Below are 22074 nucleotides of genomic sequence, written 5' to 3' on the forward strand. Positions count from 1 at the left end.
ACGAATTCCTTAATTTCCAAACACATTCCTTTTTTTCTTTTAAGGTGACTCAATTACACCGTTGCCCAAAGTCTGAATCCTGGCTGTTACCCGATCCCATTTTCTTTTTCACCACCTCTCCACATCTAATGAATTAACAAGACTTTCATTTGCCTTATTTAATAGAGTTTAAGAAGAGTTTTAATAGAGCTTTTACCTTTTGTCTTCTCTGTAGCCCCACTGCTACTACTTTAGAGCAGATCACTTGGCCTCTTACCTAAGTTACTGTAGAAGTCCCTCGTTCCCCGGATTCTAAGCCCACAGCACCTGGTACCCACAGTGGCCTTCCCGAAACCTGATCATACCGTTTTCCTGGGTGAGTTGCTCTCCACTGCTCTTAAGACCAAGTGCAGGCTCGACGCCCTGAGTCTCCCAGGGCTGAGTGCTCCCTGGAGTGCTGAGCTCCTCGTCGGCGCCTCTCTCCCGGCTCTCTGAGGGCTGGCCGGAATGAACGACTTGCAGTCTCCCAGTGGAGAGCGCTTCTCTCTCCCCTCTCCATGGCTTCTACTGCACCTTTCAGCAGGCTCATTCCTCTGTGTTCCTCAGATCCCACCTCCTGTGTCCCTTCGGACTACCCTTTCAGCTTTAAACCATGCTGTGTAGTCATTACCTAGTTATGGAAATACACATGTCTAAGAAAATCGTCCATCGGATCAGAAGCTCAGTGTGGATAGGAACTGTCCCCAGGAACCAGCACTGTGTGCCCTAGGCATTTCGTCGGTGTCTGTTACTTTGATGGACGTTTCTGTAGGTGACTTTGCCTCACATTTTCCTGAGGGGATAGAGACCTTCTGACACTGCTCCCTCAACTGCCTGTGTTCCCACCTACCTTACACTTTTTCTCTCTATTCCTTGACTCTTCTTTCCCCCCATAGTTTGGGGAAAACAGTTAACTAACGAAAATATAAAGTGGAAAATAGAAATGCAGTAGGAGTACAGGGGTGGTAACTATCCAGCAGTGGTGAATGAGAAAGAAGGGATGTAATTGAACATTAGGTAGAAACAATATCAAAGCGAGGTTGTTTGCAGGATAGGGAGAAACGGAACGTTTGTGGGCTGGGGAAGGAATATAGTGAAGAATACAATGAAGGCAGGAATAGAAAGAGGACCACTCCACTCACTGCTGAAGCAAGAGCCCGAATGTCAGCAGGTAAGTAGGGGGCAGGATGCTTCGCTTTCCTGCGGGTTGTGCCGCCTCCAGGCAGCGGCCCGCCCCCTGGGCGGAGGCCCCTCCCCTGGGCGGAGGCCCGCCCCCTGGACAAGGCCCCTCCCCTGGGCGGAGGGCGGCCCCGCGCCTGTGCGGGGTCCAGTGGACCGTCAGTGACCTGGTAAGGGCATCTTCCTTTCTCTTGAGGAACAAGCCCTCGCCCACTCCCTGGGCCCTAACTAAAGAGATTGTCTTTTCCGACCAGGATTTCCTTATCGTTTATTTTGGTGATTTCCATGTGTCTTTCATGGATGTGTCTCAAGGAGTTCATATCTGATATGAAATTCTTTAAAAAAAAACTTTTCAAAGACTTTTTAAGGGACTCATTTAAAACAAAACACACTCAAATGTATTAAATACAAGATGGTATCATATTAAAAATGAGCAGGTTGTGTTTCCAGGTTTATTTACTTTCATACAAACCTGAGAAAAGCATCCTCCCCAGCCGTTTAGAGGCATTTACTTGATTTTTTAAATGTCATTGATTAGGAAGCATACAGTGCTGCAGTAACCTTTGCGGAAATGTTATGTGTCTGTGTGTGCTTATCGCAGCTGCTGTGTCGCAGGCAGGCTGTGGCCCCAGCGCGCTGCAGGCACCGCGTCTGCAAGGACGGTTCACGGCGCCGCCCCTCGGACTGGCAGAATAACCGCAGGATAACCGCCAACTGGGTCTGGGGCATCATAAACACAACGGCGTCATTTCCCGTCTTCCGTGGTTGAAAAGTTGCTTTTCTGACTTGATCTTTAGGATAGTGATAAATACAGCTTTTATCCATTATATATACTATATACCGTGTTTCCCCGAACATACGGCCTAGTCGGGCAATCCGCTCTAATGCGTTTTTTGGAGCAAAACTTACTATAAGACAGGGTCTTATATTTATATTATTATGTTATGTTATATAAGACCTGGTCTTATAGTAAACTAAGACCGGGTATTGTATTAAATTTTGCTCCCAAAGACAAATTAGAGCTGATTGTCCAGCTAGGTCTTATTTTCATGGAAACACGGTACATACCGTCTCGATGTGTGTGTGTGTATGTGTGTGTTGTGTGTGTATATTCCACCGCTAAAAGGCATACAAACATAACGACTGATCTAATTAAACCACGTTATTCGGTAGCCTTTTTGCCAAATCCACTGACCATTTCTTCTTAATTATACCTTCTGATCTCTGTACTTAGGTTTTGATAGTTGTTGACTACCCTCCTTAAAACTCTCTTCCCAGTGTGCTTGTTTATATGAGAGGTACGCTGAAGTTTTTAGAAGTGTCATATCTGCAACCTACTGTAAAAAAATTCAATAGAAAATTTAAAAATTGATAAAGTGTGTGTGTCTGTGTGTGGAGAGAGAGAGAGAAAGAGCAAGAGCAAATGTGGCAAATATTAAAAATTGGTGAATTTTGGCAAAGAGTATATATACTCCTGTTGCACTGATTTTTCAACTTTTGTGTATGTTTGAAAATTTTCAAAATGAAATTACAGGATAAAAGGAAGCAGAAAAGTTCAGAGAGAGCAGAGAACACAAGCAAGAACTACCCATCGAGTGGACAGCTCCCTGCACTTCTGCCCACAGCAGGCCGGTTTTACCAGTAATGGTCACCTTCCGTCCTGTCACTGGTTCTGCTGCTGTTTTTTGGGCGTTTTTTAGGGCCATAAGCTCATGTGCACTGATCTCAAGTTCAATTTTAAGTTTAATAATTGGTGAAATCAGAAAACAGTTAAAAAACAAGAGAAAAGAAAGGCCAAATAAAACCCAAGGCTGGCAGTGCTGCAGGGAGATACACAACGTCTCGCTCCTGCCGTTGAAATAGATGAAGTGGGAGAGCAAACTGGCTGTGTGTCAAGAGTCCTAGAAATGTCCATGCCTTTTAATCCAGTAACCTTCTTAAAATACATCCCAGGAAAGCAATTTCAAAAAAATATAAAGTGGTCTCAGGATTACGGTTGATAATATAGCCTTCTTCTGGTTCTGTGGACACAACAACTAAATCCTTCCCCCAAAACCATGCAAATCCATTTGGAAAAAGTAACCTTTTCCTGATATTAAAAAACAAAACCCCTCTCTATGTTGAATTTGTAGATTGTTTTCTGACCTTCCTCCTTTCTTCTTGCCTCTTAAGTGTAGGTGGTACCCAACACCCACATGGCTCTTCTCATGGTTGGCAATGTTAATTGAGCTCATGGTTTCTATTTTGGTGTAGATATGTAGATATCTCTGAAGTCTAAAATTCTAGTTTTATTCTCTTTGTAGAGCTCCATTTGTGATGCTTACATTCCAACTGCTCACTTTTCACCTTTTGAATATCCTGTCCTATGTTTTAACTATTTATCCAAAAAAAATCGATCTTGTTTATTTTCCCTGCTAAAGATCGTTTTTCTGTGGTCCATATTCTAATCAGTCCATCCTGAAGTCTTGAGCTTTCAATTCTCTCTTTCTTACGCTACCATCAAAACCCTCAGCTACGGGCTGCAATGTCTTTTTGTGGTGTCTTCTCCATCTGCATGTGGATACCCTAGTTGAAGCTTGGTTTTGTTTTTAAGGATCTTTGTCATACGTCCTTAATTGGTCTTCCTGCACTTTCTTCTCTCTGATGACTCTTGTTAGAGAAGTCTTCCTGACATACATCAGACCGTATCATTTTCCAGGTTAAAACCTTCCAAGACTTCTAACTATGAACAAAGATCCTTGAGCTCCTCCATCTGCCCTCGGGTCCCTCCACGATATGGCTTCAGCTAACTTCTTTTTTCATTTCTCTCCCTCAAATCTTTTTTTCTTTTTTTTTCTCATCCTCTTCGTACTTCCTTCTGAGCCTTTCATAATATTTTGGCCTCTACCTGACCATTTCCCTGTTTTCACCTTTCCGGAGCTCAAGAGTTAACTGCCTTCCAGCTGGAAGCAATCTTTCCTTCCTGGGAACTCACAAAGGCCTTTTCTGTCTTTTTGTTACTGTGCATCCTTTGTTATGTATCCTTTGTGTTGTACTGTGGCTATTTGTGTGCATGTTCCTGGTAGCTGTTGAGTGGTTTAAAGTGTCCATTTATGTCTCATTCTTCCATTGCCTGTGTACATTATCTGGTACATAGTTTTTAATGAGTATTTAGTAAGTAAATAATCTGAACTATCTTGTGGGGGTATTTCTTAGTTGAGGAAAAGGAACAAAATTTTGAGGATACTTCATTAATATACCAAAGACAGAAAAGATGATATATGTTCCATAAGGACCTACAGAAGTATATTTGGAATAATTTTGCTAAGAAGGAAATATAAGAAATTAGATACATAGATGAGAACATGGATCAGTGATTCAAACTATTTTCACAGATAAAACCTAATTTTTAAAGCCATAGAAGATAGACTCAACAGTATATTCAATCATTTAAACAGTTGTTTATACAAGACTTGCAAGCAGAAACATTTTGTTTTCTGTCGTATTTCTATAATATGCAGCTTACATTTTATGTACAGCAACCCCCGTATAACACGGTTGTTAGTTCCTAAAAAATGTCGTGTTATACAAATCTGTGTTATACGAAAGAAAGAACTAGTACAGAAAATGGGGTTGTGTTCCAAAAATTAAGAACAACCCATACTATTATATTTTTATAATTAAGAGAAATATCTTTATTAAAGCTATTTTCATGAAAAGTGTAACATATTAATATTTGTTAAATAATGTTTTCTTCGTCATCACTGCTAAGCACTATTAACCGAAGATATTTTCTTTTTGACAAGATATCTTCATCCTCTGAACTTAGTACTCCACGAACAAAATGGATTTAAAATTGTAATAAATTTTAAAATTCTGCAGTCAAATCTGATACGACATCCACGCTTGAATGAAAAATTTCAAATGAGATGCTCTTAAAAAGCTTTTATTATGTTCCGTGTTGTATCGTTGAAATTTCTTTTTAGGGTCTTGATTCTTCAGTGGTTCTCGTCTCTCTCTCTCTTGTACTTCTTTCGTTGATTTTTTTTTTTTAAGTCCTCTGTTTGTCCTGGCAATGTTACATTTAGAAAATGTCCTGTTTTGCAGGTCTCCTGGTCAGATATAGGAGGAATGGAAAATATCAAATTGAAATTGAAACAGGCTGTGGAATGGCCCTTGAAACATCCAGAGTCTTTCATCCGAATGGGTATTCAGCCACCTAAAGGAGTGCTTCTGTACGGGCCACCTGGATGCTCTAAAACAATGATCGCCAAGGCTTTGGCCAATGAGAGTGGACTGAATTTCCTAGCCATAAAGGTACGGTGTGAAATTTTTAAATTGCTACTCCCTCTTTCAGACTCCATAGTACCCAGCCTCTGATTCCTCCCCTTAGGAGAACATGGGAAGGCATCTTAAGGAGTAGTTGATTTTGATTGGAGGTTGATGGCAATATAATACAGGGAGATGAGAGAGAAATAAATCAGTGTGTGTCATCAGCAAATCAGGGTGGACAGTAGAAGACTGCTTTGTTTAGTTTCTTGATTCTCAGTATTTCTTATACCCCTGTGTAACAGAAACCAGTCTTTAATTTCTACATTTTTAAATTATACTAATCACTTTTGCTTCACCAAGACTTAATTATAACTGTGATTGTGCATTTAACATACATACATGGAATTTTCACAGTAATCAGATATTTTATATGGTAAAAGTAAATTCCTTAAAAATACTTTCTCAGTCAGAGAATATATGTACATTGTTTATATGCTGAAGCACACACCATTTGTTCACTGCCCTGCCCTATGAGACAGATAATCTTACTTGATATGTAGTTTTATTTTTACTTTAGAACCAGGTGTTAATTTTGTTATTCATTTTTAATTAATATATATTTTTAATTGTATGTAATCATGTTACTGATTATATAGACAGTTACTAAATATACATGCATAAAAACTCAAATCCATATCTGTGGACACTGACCACAAAAATATGTATTTAAATATGGTAAACATGAAATTCATTTCAGAAAAGGCACGTCATAATCTGTTTTGATATTACCAGAGACTTTTTTCATAACAGAATACATTTTCTGTCTCAGAACATTGAAATCCTTGGCAGTTTGAAAGCATACAACGTATTTCAGAGTAGAGTCAGTTTTTTACTCTTAAAATTTTCGTGGAGTGATATTTAGATGTGTTTAGGCTGTTTACTTTTTAGGCATTAGCATCTTCACATCACTAGTGTTGGCAGCTGTTGGATAGTAAAGATTTGGGGAAGGGGCCATGTTCACCATGATTAGTTATGCTGAATCCCAGCCAGTTTTAAGGGTTGCTGGAGTAATGAATGATTTGGCGGTAATGAATGTTGGAGTACTGATGTGGAGTCATGAATGATTTTGAAATTTCCAGAGACGTCTTGATTTTTCTTCAGTTCCTTCTGTTCTCTTATTTCGTCATAATGGGCATGACCCTTTTACTGGCATTTCCTACTCTTTTTAGTGTCATCTCCAGTTTTCTATGCCTACCTTGTTGTGTGAGTCCACAATTGTATTTGATAATCTTTGGATGTTTCCTGTCTCCTAGAAATCTGTACTTTGTTTGATAAGGACTTAACTCAGTTATTTACATGGGGACCTCAAGGAAGAACACATATATTTTTGTGAAAATTAGCACCTCACTCTTTTGTGACCTGAGATAGCAGTTCCAGGCGTTGCCAGGACCGCTTTCTGGCCTGTCCTAGGATCACTTAGCAGTGTATTTATTACCATTTTTGAATATGAAACCTTTAATAACTTTAGACAGTTTCACTTTTGTCTTTTTTGGCTGTGAGAAAATGATAAAGATTCTTTGAAAGGTTTATCGTGGACACTGTCATGTAAAATAACCCACGATGTGTTAACTTATTTGAACTTTTTTATTACATTTTTAATTCTTTTAGGTCACACACACAAAAGATGAGTGATGTTAAGAAATTTTCTTAATAAATTGAGTTCATGCTTGCTTAGAGATTATTACATATCTTCTCACCAATTTTTATTTAATGTGGATTTTTATTCAGTGTAGGATTTAGTGTGGTTTCATGGTAGTACTTTTGAATTGGGTACAGGATGTATTTAATGAACAACCGGTATGAATTTTACTATTCTTTCCACTTTCACATATGTTTAATATTTTTCAAAAGCTGGGAACATGAAAAAGTAATTTGTTTTTCTTTGCATTTTCATTGGTCCTCTCATCTTGGTCTGGTTAATAATGCTTGTGGGAAGAGTTAAAGTAGCTTTGTTATTTAACTTATGTGTGAAGAGAGGAAGTCAAAGCAGCTGGAAATTCATATTGTATTCTTTCTAGTTTTATCTTTCTATGAAGAAAAAGTTGCCTTTTGATTGTAATGTGTATGTTTTATTTTCTAAGGGTTTTCAGTGTTATAATTAAATTTGAGCCTTTTGAAATAACAAGTCTTCCACATTTTGATCAGTGATCAGAAAAGGTAGAGACACAGGGATCTTCTAACCAGCTGGGAAGCATAAGTATTTTAGATAGATTGAAAGAAGCTCCCTAACACTTCGCAGTGCTAATTACCTTTGGTTCCCAGGATAAAGAATTTAAAGACTTTAAACATTTCTTTCTCTGAGTTTATGAAAGAGCCCTTTCGCTTCCTCTCTGCCTCTTTTCTAAGCAGTGATTAAAAGAAATACACTCTACTCAGAGTTAAGACTTCACCTTGGCTTGCTTGCGTGGGCTCTTAATATCCTTTGGCATCTGTACGTGTTCTGGTGCAGACTGTAGCACTTGACATATGCTTAAGTTTAGTTTGTCATCTGGGTCAATTGCGTCAAAATATTTTCCAGTTGAAATTTCCTCTCTGCTAGTCTCTTGCTTTTGTCTTGAACGCAACAATAAGTTAAGTACCCTGCTATAGCTGGGCTGCTTTATTTTGGGAACAACTGTTACTGATTCTAAAAGAAGGGTGGTCAGGCCTCTGACAGGCATTTTCAACAAGTCCTTTATTAGCTGTGTTGGTGAGAACAAGAATGCAGTGAGCTTAGTGTATCCTTGACTTTTGGGGGAGATTTTCTTCTGATACCTGTCTCAGAGAGGAATTGTACAAAATACATCCCATTTTCAGGAAAACCTGTATTTTATTCAAAGCAGTGCACAATTTAAAGTAATTCTTCTTCTTCATTTAACTAGATCCTCTATCATTCGACGGTCAGCGGTACAAGATGATCTGAATTTAGTTTAAGTTCCAAGGTCATCTTTACACTTTTCGTTTTAAATTATGTAGGCTAGTCTATAAATCGTAGAGCTTCCGTTTTGCAGATATGCATGGAAAACCGCATAGATAACCTGTTTTATAAACTTAGTGCTTTAAGATTGGTTCCTAGGGTTACAAATAAGGATAATGATTCTTAGGCAGGCAAAGTGACTTTCAACAAGTCAGTGTGGCGGTGATAGAACTGAAATTTGATCTCAGGACTTTCTGACTCGAGAGCCTGATCTCAGAACCACAGTATTATATGATCTTCTGTTTTCCTTTCCTTTTTTTTTTTTTTCCCTAAAATAAAACTAGTGCCCAGTGCCTCTTCATTAATTACACCAAGTTACTGGAGAAGGTAGTTCAGGCAGGTTCAAAGACAGGGAAAGAGAAATGTTTCTGGGACCCAGTTTAAAAATAATTTTGTTTCTCTTGGACAAAGAAAATTGAGAAAAATAGCATGGCTTTGGAGTGGAAGTTGGTTGAGTTTATAAGAAAGTGTAATCACTGCTAAAGAAATAATAAATAAAATAGATAAGTACTAAATAAAATAGAAGTGCATGGAAAAAGATTAGTGGTTGAATAATGGGGAGCTTGAAATTTACCTATTAGTATATAATTTATGCCCTTGAGATTGAGTGTGTTAACAGTGAGAAGAGCACTAAGCTAGGATTCACATAGCTTCGGTTTGATTCCTAACCCTACCACTTTTTAGCTCTGTAATCTTAAACAAGTTCTCTAAGTCTCAGATTTCTCATCTGTGTAGCCTTTTGGAGAGGATTTATTAAAAAGGTAAGAAAAAGTTCTAGAGGGCATAACTAGCCTGCTTAAGTATGGGCTGTGTATATAATTCAGTATGGAAATGGGGGCAAGAAGAGCTTCTCTACGGTGGAGACACCCGACAAGCACACCTCAGCCAGGTGATCAAGGTTACGACCTTCAGTGATGGGTCACGTTCATAGTATGCGCCTTGTGTGATGTGATGAGAATGGCCCTTTCCCTCTGTGGTCTTCCTCCCAAGTACTCATAACTTGTGTCTAACTGTGAGAAAAACATCAGGCAAACCCAGGTAGAAGGACAATCTCTGAAATACCTGACCAGTACTCCTGACGCTGTCAAGATCATCACAAAAAAGGAAAGTCTGAGAAACTCACAGCCAAGAGGAACCCAAGGAGACATGACAGCAAAATACAAAGTTAGGGTTTCCTGGATGAGATCCTTGGACAGAAATAAGGACTTTAGGTTAAAAAGAAGGAAATCTGAATAAACTGTGGAGTTTAGTTAGTAAGAATGCATTAATATTGGTTTATTAATTGTAACAAATGTACCAAACCAATATATGCTGTTAAGAGTAGGAGCAACTTAGTGTGCAGTGGGAGGTAGGGATGGGTATATAGGAGCTTGATGAACTGTCTGCTCAATTCTCCTGTAAATCTCACACTTTACCCAAAAAGGAAGTCTGTTGATTAGATAAAAGAGTTTTAAAGTCAGTGTCACAGATGCGGCACATGACAGACACTGGGCGGCTGGGAGCTGTCTGCACACGGCACCGTCCCAGGTGGGTACAGTGCAGGCGGGGAGAAGAATCATGGCGAGATGGCCGATCCTTGGGTGAGGACTTTGGATGACACCTTCTTGCCTGTACTTCATCCTGCTGGTCGTGGTAGGAGTGGAAAGTTCCTGAGAGAAGCCCTGAGAGGAGGTCGGCTGGGGGCTGCCGAGCTGCCTGTTTCTCTGCCGTTCTCAGTTGAAGCCTATAAAGGTGTGTGTTGGTTCTGGCCCCAGACCCAGACCCCAACCTTATAAACAATACTTTCTTTTAGAGTTTTGCTTATTTTTTCTTTCACCTTGGGTACAGCTTCTAATTTAGAGTCTCACCAGGAACTGTGTCCAGTTTCATGCCTTTTGTGGACCTTAACTCTTCATTCTCCTTCTGCAGGTTTATTGCCATTTGGGCTCATCCAGAATCTGAGACCTTTTAAGTTTCTATTTAATTTCCTGTAGGCTTTTTATTTTTTAACTTTAAAAATTCCCTCGACTTCTCCAAATAATGTTGTCTTATGTGCGCCATACACTTAAATCGGCAGTTATTAGCATCAATACTGAATAAAGGCATATACTTAGTGATGTCACTGTTTAAATGGTTGCTATATAATAACTAACAGTAATCTATTATTCTTAGCAAAATAGAATAGTTAGTGTACCATTGTCAGTATCACAAAGTTATGTAGAAGTTAGATTAGACTTACTTAAATTTGGCATTATTTGTACACTGTATAAGCTGACATGTTAAAGTTGAAACATGTTAAAACTGTGTGTGTTAATACATTTTTTGGGGTTGGGCTTGTAGCAGTTGATAAAACTGCTATTAAAAGAGATGTGTTGACATGAAAATATTCTATAACATTTGGCGAAAAGTGAAAATGACAATAATATGAACTGTAATAACAAAACCTTTAACATTTGGAATCTGAGAAGACCTACAGAGATTTAGAAAGAGAAGAATGCTTTTAGACTTCTAAGTTTACTTAACAGAGAAGAAGAAAATTTTATTATTATGTTGATTTAATTTTTTTATTCATGGATTCCAGCTGAGAGAGATTATTTTTTCCTTCTCTTAAATCTCTTTTTAATGGAACTAAATTGGAGTCAAAATAAATATTATAACGTTATGTGTATAACACTTTAAAAATATTTGTAAACGTTTTACAATTGCAAATGTTTGAATATATAATTGTATTTTATATACAATTGCAAATGTTTGAATATATAATTGTATTTTAATAAGCCTTCTGTGTGTCAGGCACTGTACACAGTAAGCAGAGATCAGTAGATGGACTGCTTGCTGTCTGTCAACTCAATCTAGTGAACTTCTCTCAGGAACTTTCCACTTGTCTAAACAAGTGATACAATGAAATCTGGATGATTAATTGTATGTGAGAAATGAGAAAGGAAGGGAGAAGTCAGAGGTGATTAGAATTTTTACTTCCAATGACTGGCAGGTGGAAATACGCTAACCTTGGGAAGAGTTAGCACGTGAGGAGAACCACCAGGTTGGAGCAGATCCTGAGTTGGGTTTTAGACATGTGGAGTTTGAAATGCCTTTAGAAGAGCATGGCAGATAGTTCCAAGAGGCCATCGTAAGGTCCTTTTTAGAGATGAAAGTATGGAAGTTGAGAGCCAGTGTTTAAGATTCTGCATAGTGTCAGTAAAGACAGCGCGAGTGAGAAGAGTGGTTGGTAACGTGATGCTAAGGGCTCTTTGTGGGCATATGCACACGGCACAGCTTACTTGTGGTCAACGTGGTGCTCACTCCTGAGTGCTGAAGACATGTCTGTATTTTTCCCTGAGTGACTGAATTGTGGAGAAGGTGTGTATCATAACTTTTTGAGAGGAACAGCTTGGATCCTCTTCCCTTCCCTGGCAGCCCCTCTCGCTTTTTAGGGTTTTCACTTGCCCCAGGAATTTCTTGCCTGTACTTCATGCCTGTTTTCAAACTCTTTGAAGCACTTTCCCAAAATTGCCTCTGTATGTGCTGATGCTGTTCTTTTTATTAATTTTCAAGATCCTTTGCTCACATTACATGTGTGTAATTCTATCTCATGTGACTAGGTTTTTATGAGCATATTCCATAGCATTACCCATAGTTAACACTTAGGTTAACTTGCCTTCCCTGGACATTTCAGAACTTATAAAAACTTGATTTGAATTGTAATAGCCAAAAGCAACAGGCAGGTGTCAGACACATTTAAAAAGCCCATGGGAAGACCGGGCTGGTGGGGGGACGCAGTAGTGATTAAAGGGACAAAATTGCAAGAGCATGAGGTGTAAATATTATCCTTGAATTTGTGATTGATATGGTGTAAAATAATGAAACAAAGTAAAAGATAAGTCAGGGTTAGTTCTCACATATTGAACAGCTGCACAGCTATTTTTACATGTATTTGTTATTTTTGTTGTTTTGTAAACTTGAACACTTGATCTCTGCCATCGAAACATTAAAAATCACACTACCCCCAAGTAAGCCAATGTAGGGTACTTCGCTTCCTTTTGGTAGTTTTTCTCGATCACCCTTATCAGGGAAGCTCGTGTTATCCAGGCAGGTGAAATGTGGCAAGACTAACATACCATAGTTATTTGGTAAGTAAAATTGGAAAAGAAAGAACCTCACGTCGGTCCCATCGACCTGATCTATTCTAGGGATCTGTGTATTACTCTTTTAAAGAGTGAACTAACTTATGAGCAAATGTGGGACTCACAGACCATACGATGTGTGCCCAACCCTTAGTTAGATGTAAATGGCCTCATTTAGAGTGGGCATCAGAAACATTCTTCTTTTCAAATTAGCCCATGTTAACAGCTGTTTACTGAGCATTAGCCTCTGCCCTTGCCACTTGATCTGCTCCCACAAATACCTTTGCATTTGAATTGCTGGTACTGTATAAAATCTTAAGGGAATGGTTCCCTTATTTTGTTTTTTTTTTAAGGACTTGGGAAAACAGAGGACATCCTAGTTGTTAGAAAAAGTAGTAGTCTGGGAATCAAAATCCTGCATTCTTACCATCATTTCTGCCGTTCAACTTTCCAGGACCTTTGGCACTTCACTCAGCTTCTTAGCTCTTTGTTCTCCTCCGGTTCTCCTCTCAGTGAGGTGGGTTAGACTGAATGACTCCTGTAACCCTTCCACAAATAATAACCTGTGAGTAGCTCACATGATGCTTATTTTCTGATCTGTTGCTTATCCTTTGTTCCTGTTAGTGGCTAAACATTTGGGGCATATTATCCTATCATTGTCAGGTATAATGAACAATTAAGAGACTTAAAGCCCAGTTCTGCCATTTACTAAGCTATGTGACTTTGTGCAAATGAACCTTTTTCACTTCAATTTTTTTCTGTAAAGTTATGATAGTAAGAGTATCTACTTCAGAGACTGTTGTAAGCAATAAATAGGGATAATAGATATCAAGCCTTTAGCAAGACTTTTATAAATTAGTTGACACTGGTTGCTGCTTTCTTCAATTTTTAAGAATTGGATGTCTGTTTGAATTAAAATGAAGGAAAAAATTATAGAAGCACCGCTTAGGGTCCCTTAAGTGTTGTGTTCGTGTTAGAATGAAATGTAGTAGAATATATCTTTGAAACTGAATTTAAGCTTTTGCAGCTCTTTGTACCAAAATGCAGTGATTTTTGGCAGTTTGAACTTCAAACTCAGAATAACCTTCCTTGGTGATGATGTTGCTTACAGCCTTTTAGACCCATGTAGCATGTCACTTTAGCTACTGGTCTTGCGTTTTGCAGGCCAGCATCTAGACACTGTTTATCAGCATGTCATTCCATACAGGATCACACGTCCGAGGGACCCTACAGAAGTCAGTTCCTTACTCTCTATTCAACTATTCCAATCCAGATTTTCTTCACAGCGCTAAATTCTTAGGTTAGATTTTCAAATCTGTTTAACGTTTTTTCTATTTCTTTTGTTTTGTTTTTTTGGGGAAAAAAGCATTGTTTCTTATCCTCAGATTTCCTCCAGCCAATCTCTATGCAGTAACACAATGACCCTTCACTGGTTGAGGCTATGTGCCATGTTTTCACATTTTCAAAAAAAATACCAAGTTTGTCTGCCTATACATCAGGTATTGAAGGCATTAATCTTTTTGTTATCAGTAGCAGAATATTGATCCTGTATTCTCAGGGATCCTGAAATGATCATAGTCTTGTACTTTCCAAGTTGATGTTCAAGCCATGTTTTTTAGAGCCACACACAGCCTATGGAGAGCAGTAATCGTTGCTCCAGGTTCTCTGCTTTCCTTCCTTGTGCCAGATAATTAGAAAGCCCTGAATATATATATGCCTGCTTAAAGAAATGTCTCCAGTGGATTACTATTTTATGTCACGCCCTTGACTTCTCTGGAGAGTTGCTATAAGAACAATAACAATAACACAGAGTTGGTAGGATAATAATTACAATAAAAACAGCAGGGACACCAGCAGTTTCCTTTCTGATTATTGTCATGCCACATTTGCCTAATTACCCTAAACTGAATCAAATTCTGCAGAAACATTTTTACCCGTTCCTCACGCTCCCCCCTCTGACCCCCCTCCCCAACAAGAAGCCCTTGTCCTAATTATCAAAAGGTTACTTTATTGAGTGGGCACTGGTTCTTGTTTTATTGTGAACTTTCTGAGCTCTTCACCAGTTCCCTTTGCGTGAAAGTGTCATTTATCGTATGTAAATGAATAGCTCTGTTTGTTTGACTTTATATTACATATTTTGAATGGCCAGACCTTGTTTTGTATGCGAAGGACGGTGAAAATGAACATGCAGGGTAAAACCATGCAAAATGATCTTAATAATCAATGGAGAAGACCTTTAAAAATTGGACAAAACATTGAGAACTCTCTTCTGACTCTTGGTTATAAATGCGTAAGGCAGTGTGTTTGGCTGTATAATAGCTTTCTGGCTTTTCTCCTTGCTTCCAAACTGTCTCAGTCCAACCTGTCATTCACCCTTTGATAGTATAGCCCTCCATTTAGAGGACACTACAGTTTATTTACTCATTGTTATGTTAATGAATTTTTCGATTTTTTGACAGGTTTAATTTTTGTCGTTGTAAACAGTGCTTCATGAATACCCTTGCACGTGTTTCTCTAGGGTATATATACCGAGACGTACAAGTTCTGTTCATGCGGCATGAACGTCTTAAACATCACTAGGTATTTTGAAATTGCTTTTGTTTTTCTTCTTCTTTTTTTTTTTATTATTAGTTTCAGGTGTACAAAACAATGTAATAGTGATGTACACCCCTCAAAAAGTGATAATCCCCCTCCCCCCATCTACTATCCCTCTGACACCGTCTATAGCTGTTACAGTTTCACTGACACCATTCCCTATGCTGTACTCCACATCCAGTGACTACATATATATATTAAATTATAGTTGACATTATTATTTAGCTTCAGGTGAACACTGCAGTGGTCAGGTATCTACACCGTCCATGAAGTGGTCTCCCTAATGAGACAAGTGTCCATCGGATACCTTACAAAATCTTTACAACATTATTGATTACATTCCCCAAACTATCTTTCGTATCCCCGTGGCAATGAAATTGCTTTTTTAAGTGTCATTTATTTTTTTCCTTAATGTTTTGATCAATTTTCTTACTATTTTGAAATCCACGTTTTTCAGGCAGCAATCATGTTACTGATATTTTTGATGATTTATCATCTTGTTGGCAGAAAAGAACTATTTCAAATTGTATGAAACTAATGGGATTGGGGTCAGCAGGCTATTAAGTCCTCATTTAACATCATCGATAGATTCTGAGACTTTAAGTAAAATGAGGTATAATGAAACCAGTCCTACCATAGGCTAGCTGATATAAAACAAAAGTTAAATTCCTGTGGCATCTCATCAATGTTATGACAAAATGACATTGAATGAAATGACGTTATTCAAGGACCTGCTGTACAAGCCTTTGGGCCAAATCTAGCCTGCAGCTTGCTTTAATTTAGCCCTTTAATTAAGAATAAATTTTGCATTTTGAATGGGATGTAAAGAAGAAGAAGGAGGAGGAGGAGAATTCCTTTTCTGACAATAAACTCCATATTATTCCAGAAATTTCCTTTCTGCCTTGTTATCCCCAGCCATTTTCTTTCTGGTAGCGTCTGCTTCTCTGCTCTAGTTCACTAGCTCCTTCCCGTGTAGCTGGGTGCACAGACCCCCTCCTTCCTCTAGGACTCGGGACTTGTTCTGCCTTTCTCCTTCCCAGAGTGGTCCACACTCCTGGGAGCACAGCTGCCTTCGCCCTCCCTCCCACTCTGTGTGCACATGGGCGACTGCAGCGGCTGTTGAGTGACGCCTGAGGAAATCACCACCACGCTGATTCAGTCATTCCAAGTGATGTAACACGGTCGTGATGTCATTGCTGTTCAGGAGTATTCCTTCATTCTTTTCTCTGAAGGAATCTTTGTTTTATTTTTGCTTCTCTTCATGGTATTTGCATTATAGTGGTGATTTTTTCCACACTATATTTTTATTTTTTTAAGAATATGTTTAATCTCTCCTATGAAGCCGCAAACTCGTTGTAGGCACTTCATAAATATTCATTGAGTGAAAAAACTGAATGATTCAGTGCCTCAACATGTCAGTAAAAAGATTAAGGTGCTAGACATTTGTGGCCTTTCCAGCCTTTGATTTTGTGTGGATCTTTAATTTACTCACAGATAGAAAGTCGTCGTCGTACTCCTGTACCTTGACACTTTTCACAGCTGAATTAATACATGTAAAGTCCTTGGATCAGCTCATGTGGTGTAAGTAAATGTTCGATAAATGGGAGCCCTCATGTTTGTGATTGCACAGTTTTCCCTTTGACCATTTTGTGATGAAATACTGTAATGAGCTGTGAATTTCTGAGACTCGCTACGCTGAATATGTTGAGCGCCCGTTTTTCCTTCATGACCTTCAGTTGAATATGAAGTGTCTACACCTTCTATTCTCTCTCACTTTCCCGTCTTGCTGCTCACAACAAATTAAGTTGATTTTGTCTTTTTAAATAGTTTCTGTTGCTATATTCTCATTTCCCTCCCATTGTTTTACCTGAATCCTCCTCATTTCTCACCTTTCCTATTTTACGAATTTGATAACTGGTTTCTATTTCTGGTCTCATGGTCCTTCAAATAATCCTGTATATTGTGGCTACAACCATCTTTCCATAAAGCTCCCATTGTCAGTTAACTCCCCTGAGACCCATCCTATTGCTTACAGGATAAAATATGAACTTGCATTTGACTGCCCGCCGCCTCCCACCCGAAGTGGCCTGACCGATGCTCACCTCCCTCCACATCTTACACTCCACCTTGTCTGAATCCTCTTACCGGTGCTTCTCAAGTTCCTTCGTTCTGTGCATAATCGCAGTCAGTCAACTCTGAATAAAGACCTTAAGAGCTCTTCCACAGTTCCAGTGCTGATAGTACCACTTTTTTGGTTCATCAGAGACCTTTTTGATTTCTTCCTGGCTCTTGATATATTCCATGTTTTTGAGGGTACAGAGTAAATCAACTGAGGCTGAGGACTCACCTGACATGTTACTTTCTCCAGGAGCATCCTTGACTCTGACATGTGTTCTGTGTTTCAGTGGCACCTGTGCATGTCTCTCTCCTAATACTAGTCATACCCAGGGTAATTATCTTTGTAAAATGGTATCTTAACTGAAGCTAAATATTGCCCATACCAACTTGTGGCATCAGTTGACGTTCTGCTAGGGTTTGCCCGTGTGCTTCAATCAGCCAGGTGTCTTAATTGATGTGAACTGTTTAGGAAGCACTCAAGCCAGTGTCTATGACATCCTCTAATGTCCGGACCGGTGATTTGCATGGGATAGAGCATGACTCTTGTTCAAAATAAGGTAGGGGTGTGTGTGTGTGCGTGTGTGTGTGTAGAGAGAGAGAGAGAGGAAGAGGAAAAAAACACGTGTGTGCACACGAGCACACATCTGTTGGGTTTGGAGTTGTGTTGGGAAAGGTGTCACTAGAAGCTGGGTGCTGGGAGGAAACGGGTACGGAGAGAAGGTTCCCACAGCTGAGAAGGACATGTGGCATTGTAGGACAAATTTTGTACCAGTATCTCAAGGGAATAGTTGTAGGTCTCAGGAGCAGAGTTTTTAAATATATCCTATGACTTTCTGTGATGTGATGAATGTGTAACATGAGAAGGTAGATAGGTATGCAGTAAAAAAAAAGCCTTCAGTTTTTTACACAATATATGATATTTTAGGTATTTAAAAAAGAAACAGTATTAAAATTCAGAAATGTTAAATGTCAAAAAAAAATGTACATCTTTGGATCAGTGACTTGCAGTATACTACTGGGATTCAGTAAGGATTCTCCTGTTGATTGCTGGTTAGTGATAATTGAAAACAGTCTTTTACAAGAAGTTCACACCTTTCATCTTTGGTGCCTCTTCTAAAATATGTGGATGCAAGAAGGGAGAAGAGACTCCTCATCAACTGGATGAAGTGCTGAGTAGCAGATACCTAAGGGAAATTCAGACAGGCTGAGTGCATAGACACTTTGGAGGGTGACAGGGGCTATTGTCATTGTCACAGTGGTGGCCCTGAACTTTGTTCTATGAGAGTGATCTCCTCTGGCAGGAGAGTGGCTAAGAAGAGCATGTTTGGCCCTCCAGAGGTATATAGTGGTGTCTACAGGCCACGTCAGGTGAGGGCAGACGGTCCTGCAGATGTATGCAGTCAGTGTCTACCTGGCCATGTTAAGTGAGGGCAGAGAGCTTTAGGGCAGCATTTATATCAGCAACACTTGGGGAAATATTGTAAGATCATCACGGATTCCATGATCCCCGTTTCATTTTCAGGGGTTATCATGGAGTCATAAGAAGAGTAGCCTAAGGTCTTGCTTCTTGTCAGAGGGAGCTATTGATCTAGTGGACTTCAACACAGTCTGACAAGTGGATCCCCTGAGACCAGCCACTGGTTCGGCCTGGGAATCCATGGGTGTTGCCCTTGCTGGTCTTCCAGATGAGACCGGTCCATCTCTTAGTGCCTAGCACCGTGACTGATACATAAAATGTGGGCAGGTGGGTAGACAGATGATGGACAAGACATGATCACAGCCTTTCCTTTGTATTGATGTATAGTTTGGGGAACTTAGAATGGCTTTAATTTTTGAAACACAAATAACACCAGTGAAAATAAGCTAAAGGAAAATGCTAAGGAACTAATTTAACTAGAAGCAGACATTTGTTTATTTTCTTCTTCTTTTATGTATATGTTTTACACTGAAAGACATGTAGTTGCATTTATAAAGAACTGAACAGTTTTCTTTTCATGCAGGGGCCTGAATTAATGAATAAATATGTTGGTGAATCTGAAAGAGCGGTTAGAGAGGTAAGAACACTATCCTTAAAATGGAACCCTGCTGGAGAACCACACATCTGTCCTTTGGATGGTTTCCATTTTGTTTTGGGTTACAGATTTTGAAATTTCCAAATCTAAATTCTAGTGGTATATTTTGTTGCTTTAAAATGCAGTTTTGATCATCTACATTACTTTGTTTCTGTTTTCAAACATTTTAATATTACCAGCCCTAAGTTTTACCAAATAAAGATTTTTGAAAACAAGTATCAGCATTTCATTAAAAAAAAGACAAAAGGATATGTCTGTACTTGCAAAGATTGCATGATCTCTGAATGAGGTTTAAATCCTTGAAACTGGGTAGTCCTCTAAATCGAATAAGCTTAGTGTATAAAAACTCCACTGTACTCTCCTTGTCTTATTTATTTTACCTTTGCCTGGTGATTTAGACAATGCATCCCCTCCTCTCCTAAGTTTTAAAACCTGTGCCTGATTGACAGGCCACTCCATATTGCGGAAACTACACATGGTAAATTCATGTAGAACAAGCACTGGAGTCAGGTGACCACCGCAACTGGAGCACAAGCCTTGGCTTTCCTAGACAGAGGCTGGCCTGTGTCACACACGTCGTGTCCTCACAGAGCTGGCCTGCGTCACATGGGCCCCCTGTGTCCTCACAGAGCTAAGGAGGGCAGGAGCACACAGATAGCAGTGGAATGGATGGTCTCCATCTGTGAGATACCCGAGTAGTATTAGAGATTGGAATGCTTTCTTGTTTATTAGAGAAAACATCATTCCCTTTTGTCTTTTTTCCTCTTTAAAATGTAGATGATGGCAATTGTATAAGACATTAACTGATAATGACAACACCATCATTGATCAAAATATGAAAAAGGAGATGTTTTTTAATATTAACGTTTTGGTAACAGTTTTCTATTTTTATGGTCATGATACTTGTGACAAGAAAATGGCTACAGGTAACACACGTTTGGATTTCTTTGTGCCTGTGCTGACTTTTTCTAGCCCATTTCCACATGCCACCCCCATAGCTGCTATCTCGCCAGTCTCTGATGTTGATAGTCTGATTCACTTCTGGTCTGACCAGTCTATGTGGTCTTCCAAATTTTGGCCATTTTTCTTGTCCTGGCATTGCACCAACTATTATTCCCAAACAGTCTTCAGAGAAATGAGCAAGGCATGTGGCTTTTGAATTTATGGGTATTTGATCTGCTAAGCTATGGCTGATTTTATACATTGATGGTTTTTCTTTTAAAAATGTGTTTGTGGTAATACCTATCATTTACTGAGCTCTTACCATATTTTAGGCATTGAGCTAAATGCTTTGCATTCTTTTTTTATTCAGTTCTTAAGATAATCTTCTGAGGCTGGCCCTTATCATTATCTCTTTAGATAGATGAGGAAATTAAAGTTTAGACAAGGAAAGTTACCTGTTGGCTGCAGGTCACGCAGCCTCTTGAGTGGTGGAGCTGGCGTAGGAGCTGAGATTCGTTGCTTAGCCAGGTTGCCTCCTACACGCCGCTGTGATTGTGTTGTTGTCTTGTCTCTGCACGTAAGCCCGGTGGAAGAAGATGCTTTGACATCCTTATAATAGAGTGTGTACACACCTCTTGTAGGTTGTGTGCAAAATGATTGGGCTGGTTGGCTTGTACATAATAGATTTAGCTCTAAATACAGTTTTCAAACGGAAACCAGCTAGAGTGTTTTGGAGTTTGCTGATCTTTAGCTAATGTGGTGCTCTTTCTGCCAGGTCTTCCGAAAAGCAAGGGCCGTGGCTCCTTCCGTTATTTTCTTTGATGAACTGGATGCCTTAGCGGTTCAGAGAGGCAGGTAAGCAATATATATAATAAGACCGCTGTGAATAGCATTGTAATTCAGTGCTACAGTGTAAATAGAATTACTTATGCAAATTTTTTATTAATACATTTGGCCTAAAAGAAAACATTTTTCAATTCATGTCATTTTTTTGTCTTATATCCATTAAATTATTTCATGTACAAATTTTTTTTTTAAAAAAGCACTGATATTCAGTAGGGGCATTTTAGTTTATAGTCTCTCTACAGAGACCCCTAGCACTGCTTGTCAAAATTTGAGTTTTTATAAATACATGATTAAAACTATAAACAACTCAGTTATGTTATGCATAATTATATGATACAGTAGAACCCATTTATGAAAAAAAATGTTATACAGATTTTAGTATTCTCTGGATTAAACAATGTTTCCTAAAATATAATTAGGTACAGTAGATACAAATTGATATAAATACTTTTGTTTCTGAATGTCAGGCAATAAAGAGAATTATTTATAGTATCATTTCAAATGTATATATCTTAGAGCTGTTTACAAGTATGATTTTTTTCTCTATAAATGTTTAGAGGCCTGTTGAGGAATATGTACTGCAAGCCCTTCGTGTTGGAGAATGTTGATTTGTGTCCTTTGTGCATAGCTTCCTGATGTACACAGTGGTTATAAAAGCTTGCTGATGGTAATTACAATGATGGCAGAGGGCACCCTGGAAGTCCTGGTATTAAATTCCACAAGAGGCATTGCTGCTCTCTCCCTTCCTGGGTAGAGCTGTCTCGTTGGACAAGAGTGGAACCTGTTCGATATCCTTAAATACCCACTAGTCTTTTTATTTTATTTATATTATGAGTTGAGTTACTTGGGCCCTTTTATTACTTCTGTAGTGAGATGGCGCAAAAAGTTACAAATAGCTCAAGTTCACCTGAACTCTAAGAGAAGAAAAGGAAGC

The 22074-nt window shown here is 38.9% G+C and overlaps 1 protein-coding gene across 1 annotated transcript in view; it reads left to right on the top strand.

The window, feature by feature from the left end:
• SPATA5 (spermatogenesis associated 5) overlaps positions 1-22074 on the top strand; it is a 256493-nt gene that overhangs the window by 67341 nt on the left and 167078 nt on the right. The window contains exons 11-13 of the mRNA XM_033135305.1: positions 5284-5493; positions 19281-19334; positions 21070-21149. Coding sequence (XP_032991196.1) covers positions 5284-5493; positions 19281-19334; positions 21070-21149 — 344 coding nt within the window. The remainder of the gene's footprint in view (positions 1-5283; positions 5494-19280; positions 19335-21069; positions 21150-22074) is intronic.

This window comes from Rhinolophus ferrumequinum, chromosome 18 (assembly GCF_004115265.2).
Source record: "Rhinolophus ferrumequinum isolate MPI-CBG mRhiFer1 chromosome 18, mRhiFer1_v1.p, whole genome shotgun sequence".
Taxonomy (NCBI): Eukaryota; Metazoa; Chordata; class Mammalia; order Chiroptera; family Rhinolophidae; genus Rhinolophus; species Rhinolophus ferrumequinum.